Here is an 18,494-nt window from a genome sequence, read left to right as displayed (position 1 = left end):
TTAAAATAGAAATAGACATTAAAATGCACATAGCTGAATGCTAATGCATTGGAAAATTTTAGTGATATATGCAACTCCATTGAAAAGATGGAAAATAACAAAATTGACTCAAAAAAAGGAAAAAAATAAATTGTTAATTAAGGAAAAAAACTGATAAAGATCTTCAAAGAACTTCTCCCCAAAGGAAGACTGGCTGAGACAGTTTTACCAGGGAGGTCTTTTGATGATCCAAGTGTGAGTTAAACATTAAACAGGGGCTGGGGCTGGGGCTGGGCTCAATGGTAGAGCACTGGCCTAGCATGTGTGAGGCACTGGGTTCCATCCTCAGCACCACATAAAGCTAAATAAATAAATAAATAAAATAAAGGCATGCTGTCCATCTTCAACTATGTTTTTTTTTTTAAAAAAAACTCTATACAAATCTCATCTATATGTAAGCACATTCATTCTAAATAAGATATCAATGAACCAAATTTGACAATATATAAAAAGAAGAGTCAGACTGGGGACATAGCTCGGAGCTTGCCTAGCAGGTGCTGGTCCCAGGTTTGATCTCTCGCACCACAAAGAAAGAAAAAAGGAGTTTACCATGACCAGGAAGGTGTATTCCAGGAGGTTGTGAGGACAGTGTCATGAAGGGCACTTTGATGATATAACACCCCATAATTAGTTACCAGATAACAAAAAAGTAATTAGTTTAATAAATATCAGAAAACATCTTACTCATTGCTGATGGTCTGTAAGAACTAAGATGAGACAGATAATTCCTTGTCCAAATATTTGTCAGTTTCAAATAATAAAAGATCACAATAATGAAACACAACAGGTATTGCCAACAAATCAGGAAAAATGCCAACGATGCTAATCATCATTGATATTCTCCTAAGCAATGCAATGAGACCTGACTATCAGTAAAAAGAAATGAGATGTGTGAGATGTGTGGCAAAGAGGAGAAAATGATCACTCTTGAAGATGCTGTCAACAATCACTATTTGACTTGTCTAGGGAAGCAAACAAAGACTATTAGAAAGTACGGAGAATTCCAGATTCATATATGTCAGTCAATGGCTCTCCCATAGTTTGTTAACAACCAGTTAGAAAAAAATGATGAAAAAGGGAATTCCAACAGCAGCAACAAAATAGAGAACATCTTAAGAGAATCACGGTTTCTATTTCCTTAGCTAAAAATCAGCAGCAGGGGCTGGGACTGTAGCTCAGTGGTGGAGCACTTGCCTTGCATGTGTGAGGGACTGGGTTCGATCCTCAGCACCACATAAAAATAAATAAATAAATAAAGATATTGTATCAACTACAAATAAAAAATTTTTAAAAAACATCAGCAGCAGCCAGGCACCAGGGCACATACTATAACCCCAGTGACTTAGGAGGCTGAGGCAGGAGGATTGCAAGTTTGAGGTCAGCCTCAGCATATTAGTCAAAGGCCATAAATAACTTAACTAGACCCTATTCTAAAATTTTTAAAAAATTATTAATTTTTTGTTTGAATTAGTTTTACATTGACAGTAGAATACATGTATGCACTTTGATATATCATACATAGATGGAGTATAATTTCTCATTTTTCTGCATGCACATGTTGCAGAATCATATTGGTCGTGCAGTCACATATATACATACAGTGATAATATCTGTTCCATTATACTATCTTTCCTATTCCCCCATCCCTGCCCCTGCCCCACCCCTCCCGTCACTTCCCTCTACCTATTCTAAGGTAACGCTATTCTTCTCTAGTGCCCCCCTCCCCCACCTTATTGTGAATTATCCAAACGTCCATCAAATAAAGACCAATGAAACAAATTACAGTACCCCATAGAATAACTATTTTATAATGATTAACATTATCATGGTAAATAATTATAATCATCCCACAAAAAGCTAGAAATGGAATGAATCAAATTGTGTGAGATCATAGAAAAATTAATGAAAACAAATTCTAAGAACTGTTAAGATGATCACCCAGAGATGGTGAGAATTAGAAGTTTTAATTTTTTCACTTTCCAAACTCTTCCATATTGCATACATTAGGTGTGAATTCATCCTAGTCATAAAAATCAAACCCTCGATGGAATTTCAGTGACTTTGCTTCCTTGCTATAGTGCTTCTTTTGGTACTGGGAATTGAACCAGTCGATTGGTTACACTTAACCACTGAGCCACATCCCCAGCTCTGCTGTTTCCATATTTTATTTTGAGACTGGGTCTCCCTGAGTTGCTTGGGCCTCAGTAGATGGCTGAGGTTGGCTTTGAACTTGTGATCCTCCTGTCTCAGCCTCTGACCTGCTGGGATTACAGGCATGCGCCACCATGCCCAGCCCTTTTTATAATTTCTAAATGTTCTGAAATGAGCACAAACTCTTCTACACAGGAACAATAGGGACCAAGTTGGGTGTGAAGTCCACACAGCAGCAATTGGCTCTGAGCTTCGCTTTGCCTTCCCCCCGGCACTGCATCTGAATGGGTGTCCCTAGCATATGTGACCATTCCTGATCCACATTGTTCCCGTCTCTCTTCTCATAGGTCTGCCTATGACTATCATAAATTCCTTTATTTTCATTTTTGCAAGATAAATAGCTATTTAATGCATTTTTAAAAATATCCTTTGGAAGCATGAAGTGTCACATCGGTGTCCATCCACCACCTGTCTCACAGTGCCTCTGAGCACGTTCTGACTGCAGCCAGAGTCCACCCTGCTCCCAGCTCCTGCCTTCTGGGGCCTCTTTTGAGCACCACCTTCTCCCCACTTCCTGTAGCCTTCATGGTTCAAAGCAGCTGCCTGCGCGGAAGCACAGCTTTTCTATTTTTTAATTTTTTTTCAAAGCTTAGCTGTCTCAGTTTTTGAAGGTAAATGACAAACATGATTGAAATACAGAAGGTGAAATTCTGACACTCAGCTGAATAACTGTGGCTCTCACTTGTAAATCCCCAGAGATAAATGAAAAATTTCCACCTGATGTTCCTGCCTGGACCAGAAGCCCAATAGCCACCTCCCAAGAGCATGAAATAAACAAACAAAAAAGGCTTCTAATGGGTTGTTCACACACCCTCCTCCCAGAGTCAAGACCGTCTGGAAATTCCAATCTGATGGGGAAGAGACAGCCTGCAGGGACCAGGGACCTTTCAGTGTAAGGCTTCTCTGCTGGTGGAGGTCAGAGGGCAGGCATGGGCAGCTGTGCCCTGACCAGCAGCCTGCCAATGAGCCCTGGGGTTCCAGGGAGAGTCCCCCGCCTGGGAATCTAGGTTCCTGGTCCAGCTCTGCCTCTCAGGCTGCTCATGGTAGTGAACTTGTCCTCTTGATCCCTGCAAAGCTGCTCCTGTTCTTCCCCGGCCCCTGTCTTGTGTCTGGCCCCTCTGTTCTACCTGAAGAGGGGTCAGATGCAGGGACAGTGCCCTTGACTTCTCCTCCCCAGGACACAACAGCCCGTCACCCACCAACCTCACTCAACCTGTCCACCTGCTCTAATCCTGGCTCCTGGCAGCTCATGGCTGACCAGCAGAAGCCCTCGGGTCTTGGGTGAGAGCCAATCTTCTCCTTGCTGCAGCCCAAGAGCATTTCTAAGCATGTTTATCTTCTTATTTCTGTGAAGAAGGCCACTGAAAGTTGGGTAGGGGTTGTGTTGAATCTGTATATTGCTTTGGATAGCATGAATAGGTTAACAGTTTTAATTCTTCCAATCCATGATTGCGAGTGACCTTCCTATGTATGTATGTTTTAAACAAATCTAAAATTCACACAGAACCACAAAAGACCCTGAACAGCCAAAGCAATTCTGAGGAGGAAAAAAAGTTGGAGGCATCACATTCCCTGATTTAAAATTATATTACACAGTGTTAGTAATCAAAGGAGCATAAAAACAGACACACCAGTCAATGGAGCACCTAAGAGACTCCAGAAATAAACTTCAACAAACATATAGAAAATTAAATTTTGAGAAGCTTGCTGAAAAGACAAAACAGAAAAGAACAGTCTCTTCAATAAATGGCGCTGGGAAAATTGAATATCCATATGCAAAAAAAAAGAAAAAAGAAAGAAAGAAATTGGACCCTTTTATTATGTACAAACATCAACTCAAAATGGATAAAATACCTAAACATAAGACTTGACATCATAAAACTCCTAAAAGAGAACATAGAGAAAAAGCCACTTGACATTGACCTTGCCAATATTTTTTTGGATACTGCCCCAAAAGCTCAGGCTACAAAAGCGCAATGTAAATAATGGGGCTACATCAAACTACCCAGCAAAGGAAGCAACTAGTAAAATGAAATGGCAGACTGTGCGTTAGTATCAGGATATATTAAAAATTCCACACAACTCAACAGCAGAAAAACAAATAACCAGTTTCAAAAATGGAAAAGAACCTGGATAGATGTTTGTTCAATGAAGACACAACACTGGCCAATGGGTATATGGAAAGATGCCCAGCAGCACTCGCGGTCAGGGAAATGCCAATCAAAACCACAATGAGCTGGTACCTCACAGCTACGGGGACGGCTCTCATCAAGACAGAGGTAGGGGTGGGCCAGCCCTTGGTGGGAAGGGAGAGTGATGCAGCCCTTGTGGAAAATGGCATGGAGGCGCCTCCAGATGTTAAAAATAGAACTATCCTGTGACCGTGCAGTCACTCTTCTGGGAACACCCAAGGAGACAGAATCACCACACCATATGGATGCCTGCACTCAGGGTCACTGCCGTGCTCACACAGCCAGGATGTGGGACGGCAGAAGTGCCTCTGGGTGGAAGACTGAACAAAGAATGTGTATGACTACTGTGCAGCCTTGGGAAAGAAGTAGATCTTGCCATCGGCCACAACACGCATGAACCTGAGGACGTTATACTAGAACTAAGCCAGGATCAGAAAGAAAAACCCTGCCTGATCTTACATGAGGACCAAAAAAATTTTATCTTTAAATCAAATACTCATCCATAGAAAATAAAATAGTGGTTACCAGGAGGGGCATCAGAGACACTGTGGGACTGGGAGCATTTCCCCAAGCACTCAGGCCTCTGAAGCCTTCTTCTGTGCTTTTTACCAGAAAGGTGTGGCCCTCCTGTCCCAGGGATCTGACCCACCCACTCTCCAAGGCACCTCCCTCTCCCTCTTCTCTCCTGCATCCTCTCCCTCTCTCCTCTCCCTCTCCTCCTCTCCTCCTTTCCCTTCCTTCACCACTATGCCCTGGTCCTCTGGTTTTTCTGCCTCTTAATTAGGGTCTGGGGACTCCCCAAACTGTTCCCTTGGCTCAGCACCCGCTTCTGTCCCTCTCCCCACCAGCTCTGGCCCAGACAAGTCCTAGTCATCACTCGGCAGGAAAACCATCCCTGACCCCGCGCGGAGGCACCTCTGCCTCCCATCACCTGGTGCCCACTGGCCACTGCCTTCCTGTGAGCTGCCCAGGGCAGGGTGGCTCTGCCCACCACTCCAGCAGCTGCAGCCCAACGCCTGGTGCATATTGTAAGTACCTGTGAGTGGGCTCCTGCACACATGTCAGCGTGGCTGCTCCACTACAGGGGCAGCTTGCAGAAGCAAACAGAAATCACGGCGCAGGAGAGGCCCGTGCACCAGGTGTTCTGAGGACACACTGAACGGTCACTATCTGCCAGCAATACTTTCCCAGAAGAAGTAATTCTTGAGCAGAGCTCAGGGACTTGGGACATGCCATCATGCCTGCTATTGAGGAGGACACAGAATCAAAGAGCCAGGCAACAGTGCACTCCATGCTGACTAAGACTGTCTCCACTGCTTGCCTCCTCCCGCTAGAATTCAGCAGCACAGGAGCCGAGGTCTTCAAGCACCTGCAACACGTGCTAGACACATGCTGGGCTCCACCATCATGAGCTCTTCCCCCAGACGCATCCTGACCCCTCACTCCTTCCCTCACCTTCATCCAATACCGGGCATCAAGCCCTGCTTCCTCCCTGGTTACCACTGGTTCCCCCCTGTCCCCGGGGCCCCAGCCCACCTTCATCGCCCAGAGCAGCAGCAGGGACCTCAGGCAAGCCTCCGGCATCCCTGCTCCCCCTCCCCACTGTGGCCTGTGCTTCCCCATCACCACCCAGAGCCCCTTCCAGTGTGACTCTGGCCATGTCATCCCCTGCTCTAGGGCCACCTGTGCTCCCTGTTGCCCTATTGAAGTTGGCTGGGCCCAGTGAGCAGGTCCCTCCTCCCTCCTCAGCCCCCAAGCCCTCCCAGTTGTTTCCTGAGGGCTCTGTCCCATCTTGGGGCCTTCTCTGTGGTTCCCTTTCTCCAGAGGGTCTTCTCCCACCCCTCCCCCACCGCTGGCCTAGCTCCTGCTCACCCTGGGGGGCCCACTTTTGAGGACTGCCTCTGGGAAGCGGAAGTTCACCCCACCCCTCCCCGACCTGGATGAGCCCTTCTCTTTTGCTGAGACCACACTGCAAGAACACTGTTGAGCTGGAATTCGAATCCAGTCTCCTGTTCACCAAACAGCAAGCCAAACCAGAAGATTGCAAGATTACTTATTTAGGAAAAAGAAAAAAAAAACGCAAGAGTGAAATACAGTTAACTAACATCTTGGAAGGTGCCCAAATTATATTAAATGAAAACAGCAAGTTGCAAAGCAATGTGTATGGCATGACTCTATGGAATAAGCCACAACAAACCGTGGATGTTTATGTAGGTTTTCAAAGCACAGAAGACGCCCATGAAAGGCAAATTGAGCTGCTGGCAACAGTCACTGGGTAGGTGGATCTGAACATCCTGTACGGTTTGAATTTGTTGAATTTGTGTTCTTTATGTCTTAAAAATACGAAGGGACACACAACAACTTCTCTCCAATAACAAGTAAAAGGCTTGACCACTCAGGATGGGGCTCGTGGGGATGAGCTCCTGGAGCAAGGACTCACAGTGAAAGGAAGTGGCAGGGTTGGCCAGAAGCCACACTCACCTTTCCCAGCAGCTCAGGCAGGCCCAGCAGCTGCCCAGCGAACACCCCAATGCAGATGAAGATGGCGGTCACCTGCCCCAGAGAGCCGCGGATCTCTTTGGGTGAGATCTCGTTGAGGTACATGGGGAGCACACTGAGGGAGATGCCTGAGGAGGAGGCACACAGCTGTCAGAAAGCGGGGTTCCCTGGGGGGGCGCTCTGGTCCCAGCCCCTCGCTAGCCTCTGCTCTGCTCATGATGATAGACAACCTTGGAGCCAAAGCATCATTCCTAGCCTGCTGTACAAATTGTAAGGCTTCCTTGGGCACTCCATCCTTTCCCCAGTAGGGTATGGCTGTAGGTGCATTTCATGGGAGAGGATACAGCTGATAGTGGTGGTGTTGGTGGAGGTGGTAGTGTTGCTAATGATAATGGTGGGGATGTTAATGGTGGTAGTGTTGGTGGAGGTGGTGATGATGTTGGCGGTGGTAGTGTTGGTGATGGAAGTAATGATGGTGGTGGTGCTAATGATAATGGTGGAGATGATGATGATGGTGTTGGTATCGGTGGAGGTGATGGTGGTGGTGATGGTGGTAGTAGAGGTGATTATGATGTTGGTGGTGGTAGTGGTGGTGGTGGAGGTGATGATAGTGGTGGGGATGATGGTGGTAGTGATGATGGTGATGGTGATGATGATGGTGGTAACAATGATGATAATAATCAACACATATAGTGCTTACCATTAGTTGAGGTCCTACCCATCTCTCTGCATCTATTAACTTATTTGCTTTTCCTACAACCTTCTGAAGTAAATATCCTATGATCTCTATTGTAAAGCTGAGGAAACTGAGGCATAGATATTGAGTAACTTTCCTAATCACCAAGTGGCATCTAGAGATGACCAAAGATGTTGTCTTGTCCAAAGAGTCCCAATAGCTCCCTGGCTCTGGAGCCTAAGCTTTTCCCACCAGCTTGAATTGCCTCTTTATTTAAGTTATGGGTCTTGGTTACAGCGGATATGGGTAGACCTATTTTACAGAATAGGTCACCCACATATGACCTCAGTGCCTGTGAAATAAATTTATATGTCAGAGGCCTATCAGGTAGGTGTCAGGTAAAAAGTCATAGTTATAAAAATGATTTACAAAAATACTGCACACACCTGTTAATAAAAATGAGGCCTTGCTGGTTTCAAGGCCTTGTGTCCCTATGCTCGGCAGGGCTGTTCTGAAGGCCCCGTGTGGGCCTAAACTGGTAGCAGTGCTCCCACAGGCGCACTCCTGACTTTAGCCCACGGGGTGCATGTTCTGGAGCCATGGCATGTTCTGGAGGTCCTGGTTGGAAGCAGCAGGACCCTGGGGCAAGGGGCTGTGAGCTTCTCTTAGCCTCAGTTTCCCGTCCCCAAGGTGGAAGGGGATAAGATTTGAGTTTAAGTTTTGCGGGATTTCTGTGAGAGTTCAGATATGCTCTGCACCTCCTCTTTCCAAAATGCTATGCGAATTAAGACTGTCAGCACTTGCTACTATTGTCTAATTTTTTACCAGTTTGAGAGAATATCAAAAGTTTCTTTCCAGCTTTGGCTTCCCATTGCCTCTAGCATAGCTCCTGACCAGTAAGTGTGCTCCAAGAGGAGCTGGGTTCACCCCCTTTGCTGGTATCCAAGGAAGCCCTTCCTAAGAGGCGGGGGGACCAGGAAAGTGAATGCATGACCTGGATATCAATTATAAATTCAGAATCTCCTCCACTGCGTCTTAGTCCAGGACACACCACTTAAAACAGCTTGAAAAGCCAAGAGACAGAAATTATTTGGAAAGTCACAAAATCGGCCAGATGAAATTTGAACTTTTATCCAAAACATGTATGTTAGGAGCAACTGGCCTCCTAGTAAAAAGCTGGCTCCCGATGCACTTAGCACCTGGTGCTCAGTGGGCGGGGCAATAGGGGAAAACGTGCTGTGATGGGGTTTGGATCCCAGCGTTGCGGTTTCCTCATTGGGTGGACTGAACCCCTTTCTCAGGCTCAGCTTACTCATCTGCAAGATGGGGTGAGGACCCTCACTTCCTCCTGCTGTGGTGGGAAGGAAATGACAGCCCATGAGGCTCCCGGCTCATGTGGGCCACTTGATGAGCACCTGAGTATCTTGTTACCTTCCTTACCCTGGTGCTCCTCCTGCTCACTGGGCAAAATGCTCATCAACTCCCCAAAGCAGGGAGGGAGTGAGAGAGTCCGAATGGAAGAGGCAGCGAGGGTCATGGCGGAGGGCGTGGGCTGACTTCCTAGCTCCTCCGTGAAGCTGGGACAGTGATGTCATTGCCTTGTACGGGGGCTGTGCACACTCTGGATAAGCGTGAGATTCTTGGCAGAGCGCTGACATACATCAAGCTGTCAATACATGGTGACTGTTCTTGCTTGTCAATTGTGAAATATCACGGGGACGGGAGAGAGCCGAGGCTAGGCAGTGGTGGAGGAGGTGGGCTGTATGAGAAGCTCATCCCAGTTTGCCCAGTACCATCCATCCCAGGAAACTTCAGTCCTGGACACTCCAGGATGGCTAGTCATTCTGGATCCTGGGTGCTGAACCAAGCATCCCCACACCTGAATAGCCTCTCCTGGCGTCTGACCCCATCCCTGGCTGCCTTCCCCCCAGGTTCCCTGGTGCAGGGCTTCACTCACACTCTGCATCACTCTGCCCTGGGTATTGGCCTCACCTGGGTTCACTCTGGTCTCTGCTGTGCTTCCTCCCTGACTGGCCCTTATAGAGTAGCCCATGCCACCCCTGCCCCCTCGCTTTCTTCCTAGGACGTGTGCATCTGCTTCTTTTCTGTCCACCCCTTGTGATGTGAGTTGCAGGGCAAGAGTCTTCTGGATGGCTGTGTCTCGGCCCGAGGACACGAGGCAGAGCAGGAGCCCTAGAAGTGCTGGGTGACGAGTGAGTCAGGCAGACGGGAAGCACGGGCCTCGCGGAAGCTCCCTGGAAACCCAGATTTCCTTGGAACATGGATCTCATGAGGGAGGTGATGGAGGAGGACATAAAGTGCTGAAGACCTCCATCTGGGCGGGCTGATGGGGTCTGCCAGCTGGAGATTCTCAGTCAGTGCCAGGGCATTGCGAACAGTGTTTCATGTCACTGGACTTTCTCCCTGTGCAGAGTTCCAGCATCCTTGGTCCTGCCAAGTCAATACCTATCAGGAGCCCCAGTCTGTGACAGCCCCAAACACTGCCGGCAGTTCCAGACACCTCCTAGGAACGTGTCACTGCCCCCATCCACCTCACGGGGGTCTCACCTCCATCCACGCCCATGATGAAGCGTCCCACTATGAGCATTTCAAAGGCTTCGGCCTGGAGGGCAAAGGCCATCAGCAGGGCAGCAGAGATGGCAAACCCGTTGTTAACCAGCAAGGTGTTCTTCCTGGAAGGAAAAGGGGTTTGATGAGGACCCACTATGAGGCATGTCAAAGCAGAAAGATGGGCAGAGTAGGACAGGCACCGTGCGAGGAGCGTCAGCCTGAAAATCAGGAGCCTGGGCCCCATCCCGCCCCACCACTTGAGCTGTGAGGCCTCCCTTCCCTCTGGGTTCACCGCGGGCTCAACTAGGTCATTTCCAAAGCTCCGACAGCCCTGGCCCCTGGGAATCCCCTGTTGTGGGATTTTATTTCATCAATTCGAAGCCTTTCGTATAAAATTTCAGGAAACGATCCATAAGTCAGAGTCCTAGGCAGGGGTGCCAAACCCGCTCTAGTTATTTTATTTATTTTTATTTTTAAAATTTTTTTAGGTGTAGTTGGACGCAATGCCTTTATTTTATTTATGTTTATGTTTATGTGAGGCTGAGGATCGAACCCAGGGCCTCGCACATGCTAGGCGAGCGCTCTACCGCTGAGCTACAACCCCAGCCCCATGCTCTAGTTATTTTAATGGAGAGAATTTAACACAGGGAATTGATTAAGCAAATATGGGGGGTGAGATGTCAAAAGGGGGACCTCTGAGGACGGATGCTGCCCACGTCCTACTGATAACTTGAGGTTTTGGAAGAGAGGCCCTGGAGGGCTAGTCAGAGCTTGGGCATGGGTACTGCCCGCTGGTACTGCTTCCTGGAGAGGAACTCTGAGCACAGTTCCGAGGTGTGAACAAAAGCTGGAAGCTGTAACAACCGCCACGGGCATTATTGGGAATGGTGGAAAATTCAGGCAAACAAAGCTGAGCAAGTCCTCTCTCCTCCTCCAGGGCTCCTACCCACAAAGGACAAATGGAGGTGGGGGTGCAGGTCCCAGCCCCAGCCCCAGAGCCGAGCAGAGCAGGGTATGTGGAGTGGACAGCAGATCCATAAGGAACATAGTGTCTGCCACTCTGCTGGGCTCCTTCCTCTTCTGCCTCCCTCTCCCACCTGCCATCCCATCTCTGCCTTTCCTTCCTCCCTCTCTTTCCCTACCTTCCTTCCTCCCCACCTCCACCCCTCCATGGTGCATACATAACACTACTTCTTACCCCATGCATCTTGGACTTGATGAACTGCAGAACAAGGTGTCCCCTAGAACAAGGCCAGGTGAATTCCCATGGCAATAATCAATATTAACTGCCATGTATGGGGACTGTGATGGCTGTTTTACTAGCGTATCCTAAGACCTCGAGACCTGGATTCCTGCACCAGTTCTACCTTTCAGGATGTGGGAATCTTTGCTCAGTTTTTTCTCCTCACTTGCAAAAAGATCATAACTGTTCACATTTATGGAACTCTGGCTATATGACAGACCCTGTTCTAAGCACTTTCCACGAGCTTCATCTAATCCTCAAAATGTCCCAGTGACAGTTACTGTTTTTTTGGTGGGGGCGGGTCACTGGGGATTGAACTCAGGGGCACTCGACCACTGAGCCACATCCCCGGCCCCATTTTGTATTTTATTTAGAGACAGGGTCTCACTGAGTTGCTTAGCACCTCGCTTTTGCTGGGGCTGGCTTTGAACTCACGATCCTCCTGTCTCAGCCTCCTGAGCTGCTGGGATTACAGGCGTGCTCCACAGCACCTGGCTGAGGTAGTTATTCTTGTTATCCCCATTTTGTGGACATGTTAACTAGGGCACTGGCCTAGTTTTAGTTTTAGTCATGCCATTAACAGGTCAAGGAGTTGGAGAAACGACTCAGCTCTCACAGCTTATTTCTCTCTCTAAAGACTCAGTGAGCCAGGTGTGGTGGCACTTGCTTATAATCCCAGAGAGTAGGGAGGCTGAGGCTGGGGGATCCCAAGTTCAAGGCCAGCTTCAACAACTTTGTAAGAACCTGTCTCAAAATTAAAAAAAAAAAAAATTAAAGGCTAGTGCTGTAGCTTGTGGTAGAGCACTGGCCTAGCATGCACAGGGTCTGGGCTCGGTCGCCAGTACTGAAAGAGTAAAACAAAGAAACCGCTGGACTCCATGAGGCTTGTCTGGTGAGTTGTGAGAAGCCAGGGGCTTGGAAGGAGACTCGTTATTACTTTTAGGAGTTAGGTCCCTTGATTGCACACCAGAGCCTGCCCGGCTTACCTGACTTATCCCACTTATCTGTCTCAAACTTTCCATTAAATTTTCTCCCCCTTTTACATCTTCCTAAAGAATCCCCTAGTCACTGACTTTTGTGGCTCCATGATTATGTACCAAGATTGCTCATGACAACATCCTCTGTAGTAGCAGTGACATAAACAACCTAAGTGTCCTGTTAGGGGACTGTTTAAATAAATTGCAACACCTCCCCCTAGTGGGGCGTTCAGAGAGGGACCTTTGCATGTTGTGATGTGGAAAGACCCCAAGGTACAAGCTCAGAAGGGAAGAAAATTGTGTAAATATGCAACAATGTGTGTGGAAAAGCTGTGTGTGTGTGCACGTCTCTGTCTGTGTGTCTGTCTGTCTGTCTGTAGACTAGGTACAAAAAGCTGGAAAAGACGCACACAAACTGGAAATGCTGGGTGCCTTCTGGGTGGGGAATGGAGTGACCGGAGGGCAGAGTGGAAAGGGACCCTTAACTTTACATCCATTGGGTCTTTTCCAAAGTGGAGCCAAACATTTTAACAGTGAGATGTCCTCATGCTGTTCAGAATGACATGCAATTAAAAACCTAGGAGCTGTTCATTTCTGGAATTTTCCATTTAATATTTTCAGAACACAGGTGACTGCAGGTAGCTGAAGCTGTGGGAGGAGAAACCACACAAGGGAGACCACTGCTCACAGCTGCCATCTGCCCTCCCTCCCTTTCCCTTCCTCTGGAACTCTGTGACCTCCCAGCTCCAGGCAGGATTGGCCAGTGAGAGCCTCCTGTCAGGGCTGGGAGGGGAGGAGCAGGGTCTCCCTCCCTCTCTGCCCACAGCAGCAGGCCTCACTCCTCTGGGCACCAGCCCTCTCCCTGTGGTCCCAGCCGCCTAGGCCCTCCACAGGGTGGCTCTGGCCTTTGAACCCCAATAAATGCTGCCTGTCCATTTTGACTCCATCCCAGGGGTGGAAGGAGCTTGACTGTAAAACATCAAAGACAAAGAGCCAACCGATTCTTCCTGCAGCTCCCACCTAGGGTCCGCTCCACCCCACACAAGGCCTCACAGGACACATCCCTGCTGTGCAGGGTCTAGATCAAATGAGTCTGTGAGATGCTCTGCCAGGCTCTCGGGTGGCACAGTTGCTCCCTGCTCTACAGACGGCGAGGAAGAAAAGGCTTCGTTAGAAACCACACCCAGCTCCTGCTCCCAGACACCTTCTGCATGGTCCTCTGCAGCCAACGACACCTGGCTCTGGATGACATGAACATGACCCTGAACACACCATTAGCCTCCCAGTGGCTGCAGCCTGGATGCTCATCAGATTCTCCAAAGGCACTTGATGTATAGTCACATTATTCAGTGACAGCGATACATCTTAGAAACGCGTTGTTAGGCAATTTCATCCATGTGTGGACAGCGTGCAGCGTGCTTAACGTACCTAAGTGACCACCATGTTACTTCACGAGAATCCTGACTGAGACATCATCGTGTGACATGTGACTGTAAGCAGATTCTGGGAGAATCTCACTCCTTGGTACAGACTTGCGCAAGGCCTCTATGATACCAGAAAAGTCCTGGTGTTGGCACAGATTATCTCACTTAACCTACCACCTGCAGCTTTCTGTGCTAAGGATGTCTTCACAGAAGAGGAAGCAAAGGCCATTATCAGATGACAGCCTCAAATTCAGCAGCCCGCCTGCCAGCAATGAGCTCTGGCAGAAGTCGTGTGGGTGTCCTTGGGGTGGGGTCTCCCTGCTTTGCCCCACTAGACTCACCCCACCTCTGCTCAGTCGCCCTACACACACACCTCCGCGTTGCCTCTCTGTCCTCATCCCTGCCTGACCCTCTGCTCCATTTTAGAGGGAGACTTGCTATCAATTGTGAGCTTCCTGCTGCTCTTTCCAGGCTGCTCCTGGATCAGCTCGTCCCTACCCCCACCCAGAGATGCCATTCCTGTGGCGCCATCGGCAACATCTGCTCTGACAGAGCCCATCTCTGACTTTGTCTTCCGCTCACGGCCTCTGGCTGCATTGCCAGGCTGGATGGCCCCTCTTGGTGGAAACATGGTCTTCTCCAGACGCCTGGGTCCCCTCCCCTGCTTTCTCCCTTCTCCTGGGCTGGTTCCCACTCATCTCCTGCCCCTTGACCATGGAGTGTCCCCAAGCTCCAGTTCATCTCTCTCCTTTGCACTCCCTCCCTAGAAGGTGCCACCCAGTCTCATATGGAATGTCATCTTAATGGATGACAATCCCAACTCTCTGGCCTGGACTCATCTCTCACTTCACACTTGCATATTTAACAGTTTCTAGATCTGTCCTCTGGGATGCCTCGTGGCATCTCACACTGACCATCAAAAACCCAACTCTCGGCTCTCACTACCAAGGACCCTGACCCCACGCACTGCCCCTCTCCACCGTCCACCCCGTCTGAGTAACTCAGCCCATCTTCCCCATGATGTAAGCCAACAAGCGGACTCACACTTGCTGTTTCCTTCACTGCCCACAACCAATCCATCACTGCCTCCAAATCACGTCCCAAATCAAACCACCCCTCTCATTTCCAGTCCCACATTGTGGCAGGGTGGGGGCCATGTCACTGCAGACCACTGCAGTGGCCCCACATGGCTCTGCTTCCACTCCTGCCCTGCTGTCATTCACTGTCCACAGAGCAGCCCAGTGATCCTTTCAAAGCATGTGCTGACGTCCATCCCTGGTTTAAAGCCATCTGGTCCCTGCTCGGTGAACTTAGATAGACTCCACACCAGGGCCCATGACCCCCATCTGAGATGGCCTTTGCGGCCAGCTCTTGCCTGATACCCTCAGGCTCGCTCTCACTGCTCTGAGCTCCTGAGAGCCTCCCATGGTCCCTCGGGCATGCCAGGCTGGTCCCTGACTCCTGGTCCTTGTCCTTGTTGTCTCCTCTCCAGTACTACTGTCCCTTCTGCTTGGTGCATGACTGACTTATCTCATTAGTCTCAGTTCACAGGTCACCTCCGGATGCCCCACCAACCGCAGCCCATCCGCCCCATCCTCAACCCTGCTCTTTTCTTCCCATTCTCAACACCTGAGAAATTACACTGTATATTTCTGTGTTTTCATGTCTGGTGCCCATTTCTCCCACTAGTATGTAAGCAACTTGAGAGCAGAAATTTTTGTCTTGTCACTGTAGACCCTGCCACTGAGTCCCTTTCTGTGCATGCAGGGGCCCCATACACACCTGTTGCATAAATAAGAGGATAGATTCTAGGAGCCAGGCCAGGCTGGGCCAGGCTTCCTCCATGTGACCCAGCTTTGGTCTGTCCTAAGTCTCAGTCCAACTTCTAGTTCTGAGCACAGGAAATATGGGGTTCTCCCCAATCTGCCTCCAAATAATGTCCCTTCTTGACTCACTCCATCACCTACTGATTCAGTGACTTACACTCTCTTAGTGTTGGTGTCTTTAACTGTAAAATATATCATAATTCCTATCCCACAGGCTCCCATGAGAATTAGATGATTTATGTGGAATTCTTTGGATGGTGCCTGGATCTTGTTTGGATACTCAAGAAATTAAAAAAATAAATAAAAGCAATAATGATAACTGCCAAACACTGAGGGCTTACTGTGGGCCAGGCACAGTTTTAGGAACTTTATACTCATTGTGTGAAGTTACCCTCCGAGGAGGTTCTTGTCACTCCATTCACATTGGAGGACACAGATCTGGAAGAACCTCAAGTCAAGGTCACACACTATTAAACGAAAGACCTACTAGCCCAGTAGCCGTGGTGCTCCACTACCTGCAGGGTGGCCGCCATGTTCACTCATAACCACTCATTCTTTCAAAAATCATTCACTCATTCGGCTTGGACTGGGCGCTGGACACCATCCAGGGCTGGCATTCAACAACGAACGTGACAAAGTCCCTGACTTTGTGCTTTGCCCAATAAATGAGTGAAAAATACAGCAAGGTGGATGGTGGTGGATGCTGTCGAGACAACTAAAGCAGAGAGCGTGGTGTGACTTCTACAGGGTGGACCAGGAGGGAGTGCCCGAGGAGGTGACACCTGGGCACCAACATGAAGAAGGAGAATCAATGAGCCACATGGATATCTGGGAGCAGCGCTCAAGGCAGAGGTGCAGAGAGCCAAGCAGGGCCCTTCCAGTATGGAGTCCAGTGTGGAGTCCACCATGGAGTCCCGTATGGCTGGAGGAATGGAGGACGAGAGAGCAAGCAGCAGAAAGTGAACGGGGGAGCAGAGTGGCCGAGGGGCTCCTGAAAGGGCTTTTATGCTGCCATGAAGATGAGGTCTCCACTCCGGGTCCGGCAGGCAGCCCCTGCGAGACCCCCGGGAGAGGAATGATGGGTCCTGACTTACATTTTAACAAGACGCATAGTCTCACTGTGGCTCATGGACCTGAGGGGCAGGTGTGGAAACAGGAGGCCTGCTTGGGGACACCATGCTGCTTTGGACCAGGTGGGTGGCAATGGAGGTAGGTTGAAGTGGTGAGACCCTGGGTGTTTTGAGGATGGAATTGCTGGAATGTGTTCATGGATTGTACAAAGGTAGAGAGAAAGAGAGGAGCCAAGAATGTCACCCAGGGCGCTGGCTTGAGCTCTTGCAGCAGCCACCAGGGTGTCTTTGGTCTATGCAGGGAAGCTTCAGAGTCTTACTTGACCCACTTGCTAGTGAGACTGTGCACCCTCTAAGCAAGTCCATCATATTGATACATTACTTCCCCAAATAACCCCCAGCCTGACAGCTTCCCAGGAGGATGGAAACCTTATTTGCAAATATTTCAAAGCTGACTCACTGGGGTGCAGGGATGGGGACTTTAATTATGTATTTCCATTTTTTCCCCCAAAGATGAACTCAGAAACAGAAGCCAAGGAGATCGATTCTCAGAGAAGGACACAGGACCCCCTGGAACTCCATCCAGGACCCTGATTCATTATTTTGAGCTCCTCCAGAAGTATAGAGTCTTCCCTGTGAGACCCAGAAGACCATCATCTCTCAGGCAGACAATCTCAAGAGACTGGAGAGCAGGTGGCCTGAGACGATGCTCAGCAGAACTGGGGACATTCAGCTCAGACCAAGGAAGGGTCAGAGAAAGCCTGAGAGCTGCTGCCTTCTACATCATGTTTTTCTTGACACACAGGCAGGGATCAGTTAGTGTAAGACACAAGGAATACGATTTCAGCCTGAATTTGGAATGTCCTTTTCACCAAGCTCCTGTGAAACCAGGGAATGCTGGAAATACCGGCTGCCTTCACATTTCTTCTACAAATTCTTTTTATTTTTTACTTTTTTTAGTTGTAGATGGACACCTTTATTTTATGTACTTTACTTTTATGTGGTGCTGAGGATCGAACCCAGTGCCTCACACATGCCAGATGAACATACTACCACTGAGTCACAACCTCCAATCCTTTAGCCTCCCTAAAGGATCACACCTTATTTCCACATCTGCCACCCTCATGTGCATCCATTCCTGCTTCTGCAACTTGGAGTCCATGGCTCTCCATTTCATTTCGTGCACCTGGCAGAACACCACCTGGCTGAATGTCTCCTCGCTGTGCACCTGCATCTGCAAAGCTCAGTGCAGCTGGACGAAACCTATGACCCTGTGGACTGGTCTCAGCTGAAATTCATGACCACCAACCTCAGGTGGCTTCCATCCTACAGTTTCCTGGTCCATCTGGCAGCCTGCTGTCCTCTCAAGTCCTCTTTCCCTCATTCTCAGCTGGTCACTTTGCTGTCCATTCTCAGCCATTCCAGGAGGCCTCCTCATGCTCCCCGCATGCCCTGCCCTTCCTGCTCTGTGCCCATACCCCTGCCTTCCCTGATGGCCCCAGCAGGCCGTCCCTGCTCCTACCTCTCACCACCCAGCACTCTGTCTCGGCAACCCCGGTGCCACCACATCACCCCTCACCTGGGCAGCTCTCCTGAGCAGCCTCCCAGGTCCCCTGAGGACAGCATGGTTTCCAAAATGTAGCTCAGGTCCGTCCTTAGGAAGTCCCAGCCATTCCCCACCTTAGAGGAAAAGCCAAACTTCTCACCCTGGCCCCAGGGTCTGACCCAGCTGCGTCCCCACACCGTTTCTTGGGCCTGTCCTCCCT

The 18,494-nt window shown here is 49.2% G+C and overlaps 1 protein-coding gene across 2 annotated transcripts in view; it reads right to left on the bottom strand.

Annotated features, from left to right (window-relative positions):
- Slc2a9 (solute carrier family 2 member 9) overlaps positions 1 to 18,494 on the bottom strand; it is a 132,278-nt gene that overhangs the window by 80,660 nt on the left and 33,124 nt on the right. For both annotated transcript variants that reach the window (XM_077803363.1, XM_077803364.1), the window contains 2 exons: positions 10,186 to 10,310; positions 6,924 to 7,069 (listed from right to left, as the gene is read on the bottom strand). In XM_077803363.1, coding sequence (XP_077659489.1) covers positions 6,924 to 7,069; positions 10,186 to 10,310 — 271 coding nt within the window. The remainder of the gene's footprint in view (positions 1 to 6,923; positions 7,070 to 10,185; positions 10,311 to 18,494) is intronic.

The sequence above is a fragment of the Urocitellus parryii genome, chromosome 10, assembly GCF_045843805.1.
Source record: "Urocitellus parryii isolate mUroPar1 chromosome 10, mUroPar1.hap1, whole genome shotgun sequence".
NCBI classification, from domain to species: domain Eukaryota; kingdom Metazoa; phylum Chordata; class Mammalia; order Rodentia; family Sciuridae; genus Urocitellus; species Urocitellus parryii.
The sequence above is the reverse complement of the archived record's forward strand: the minus strand, read 5'-3'. Positions and strand labels throughout refer to the sequence as shown.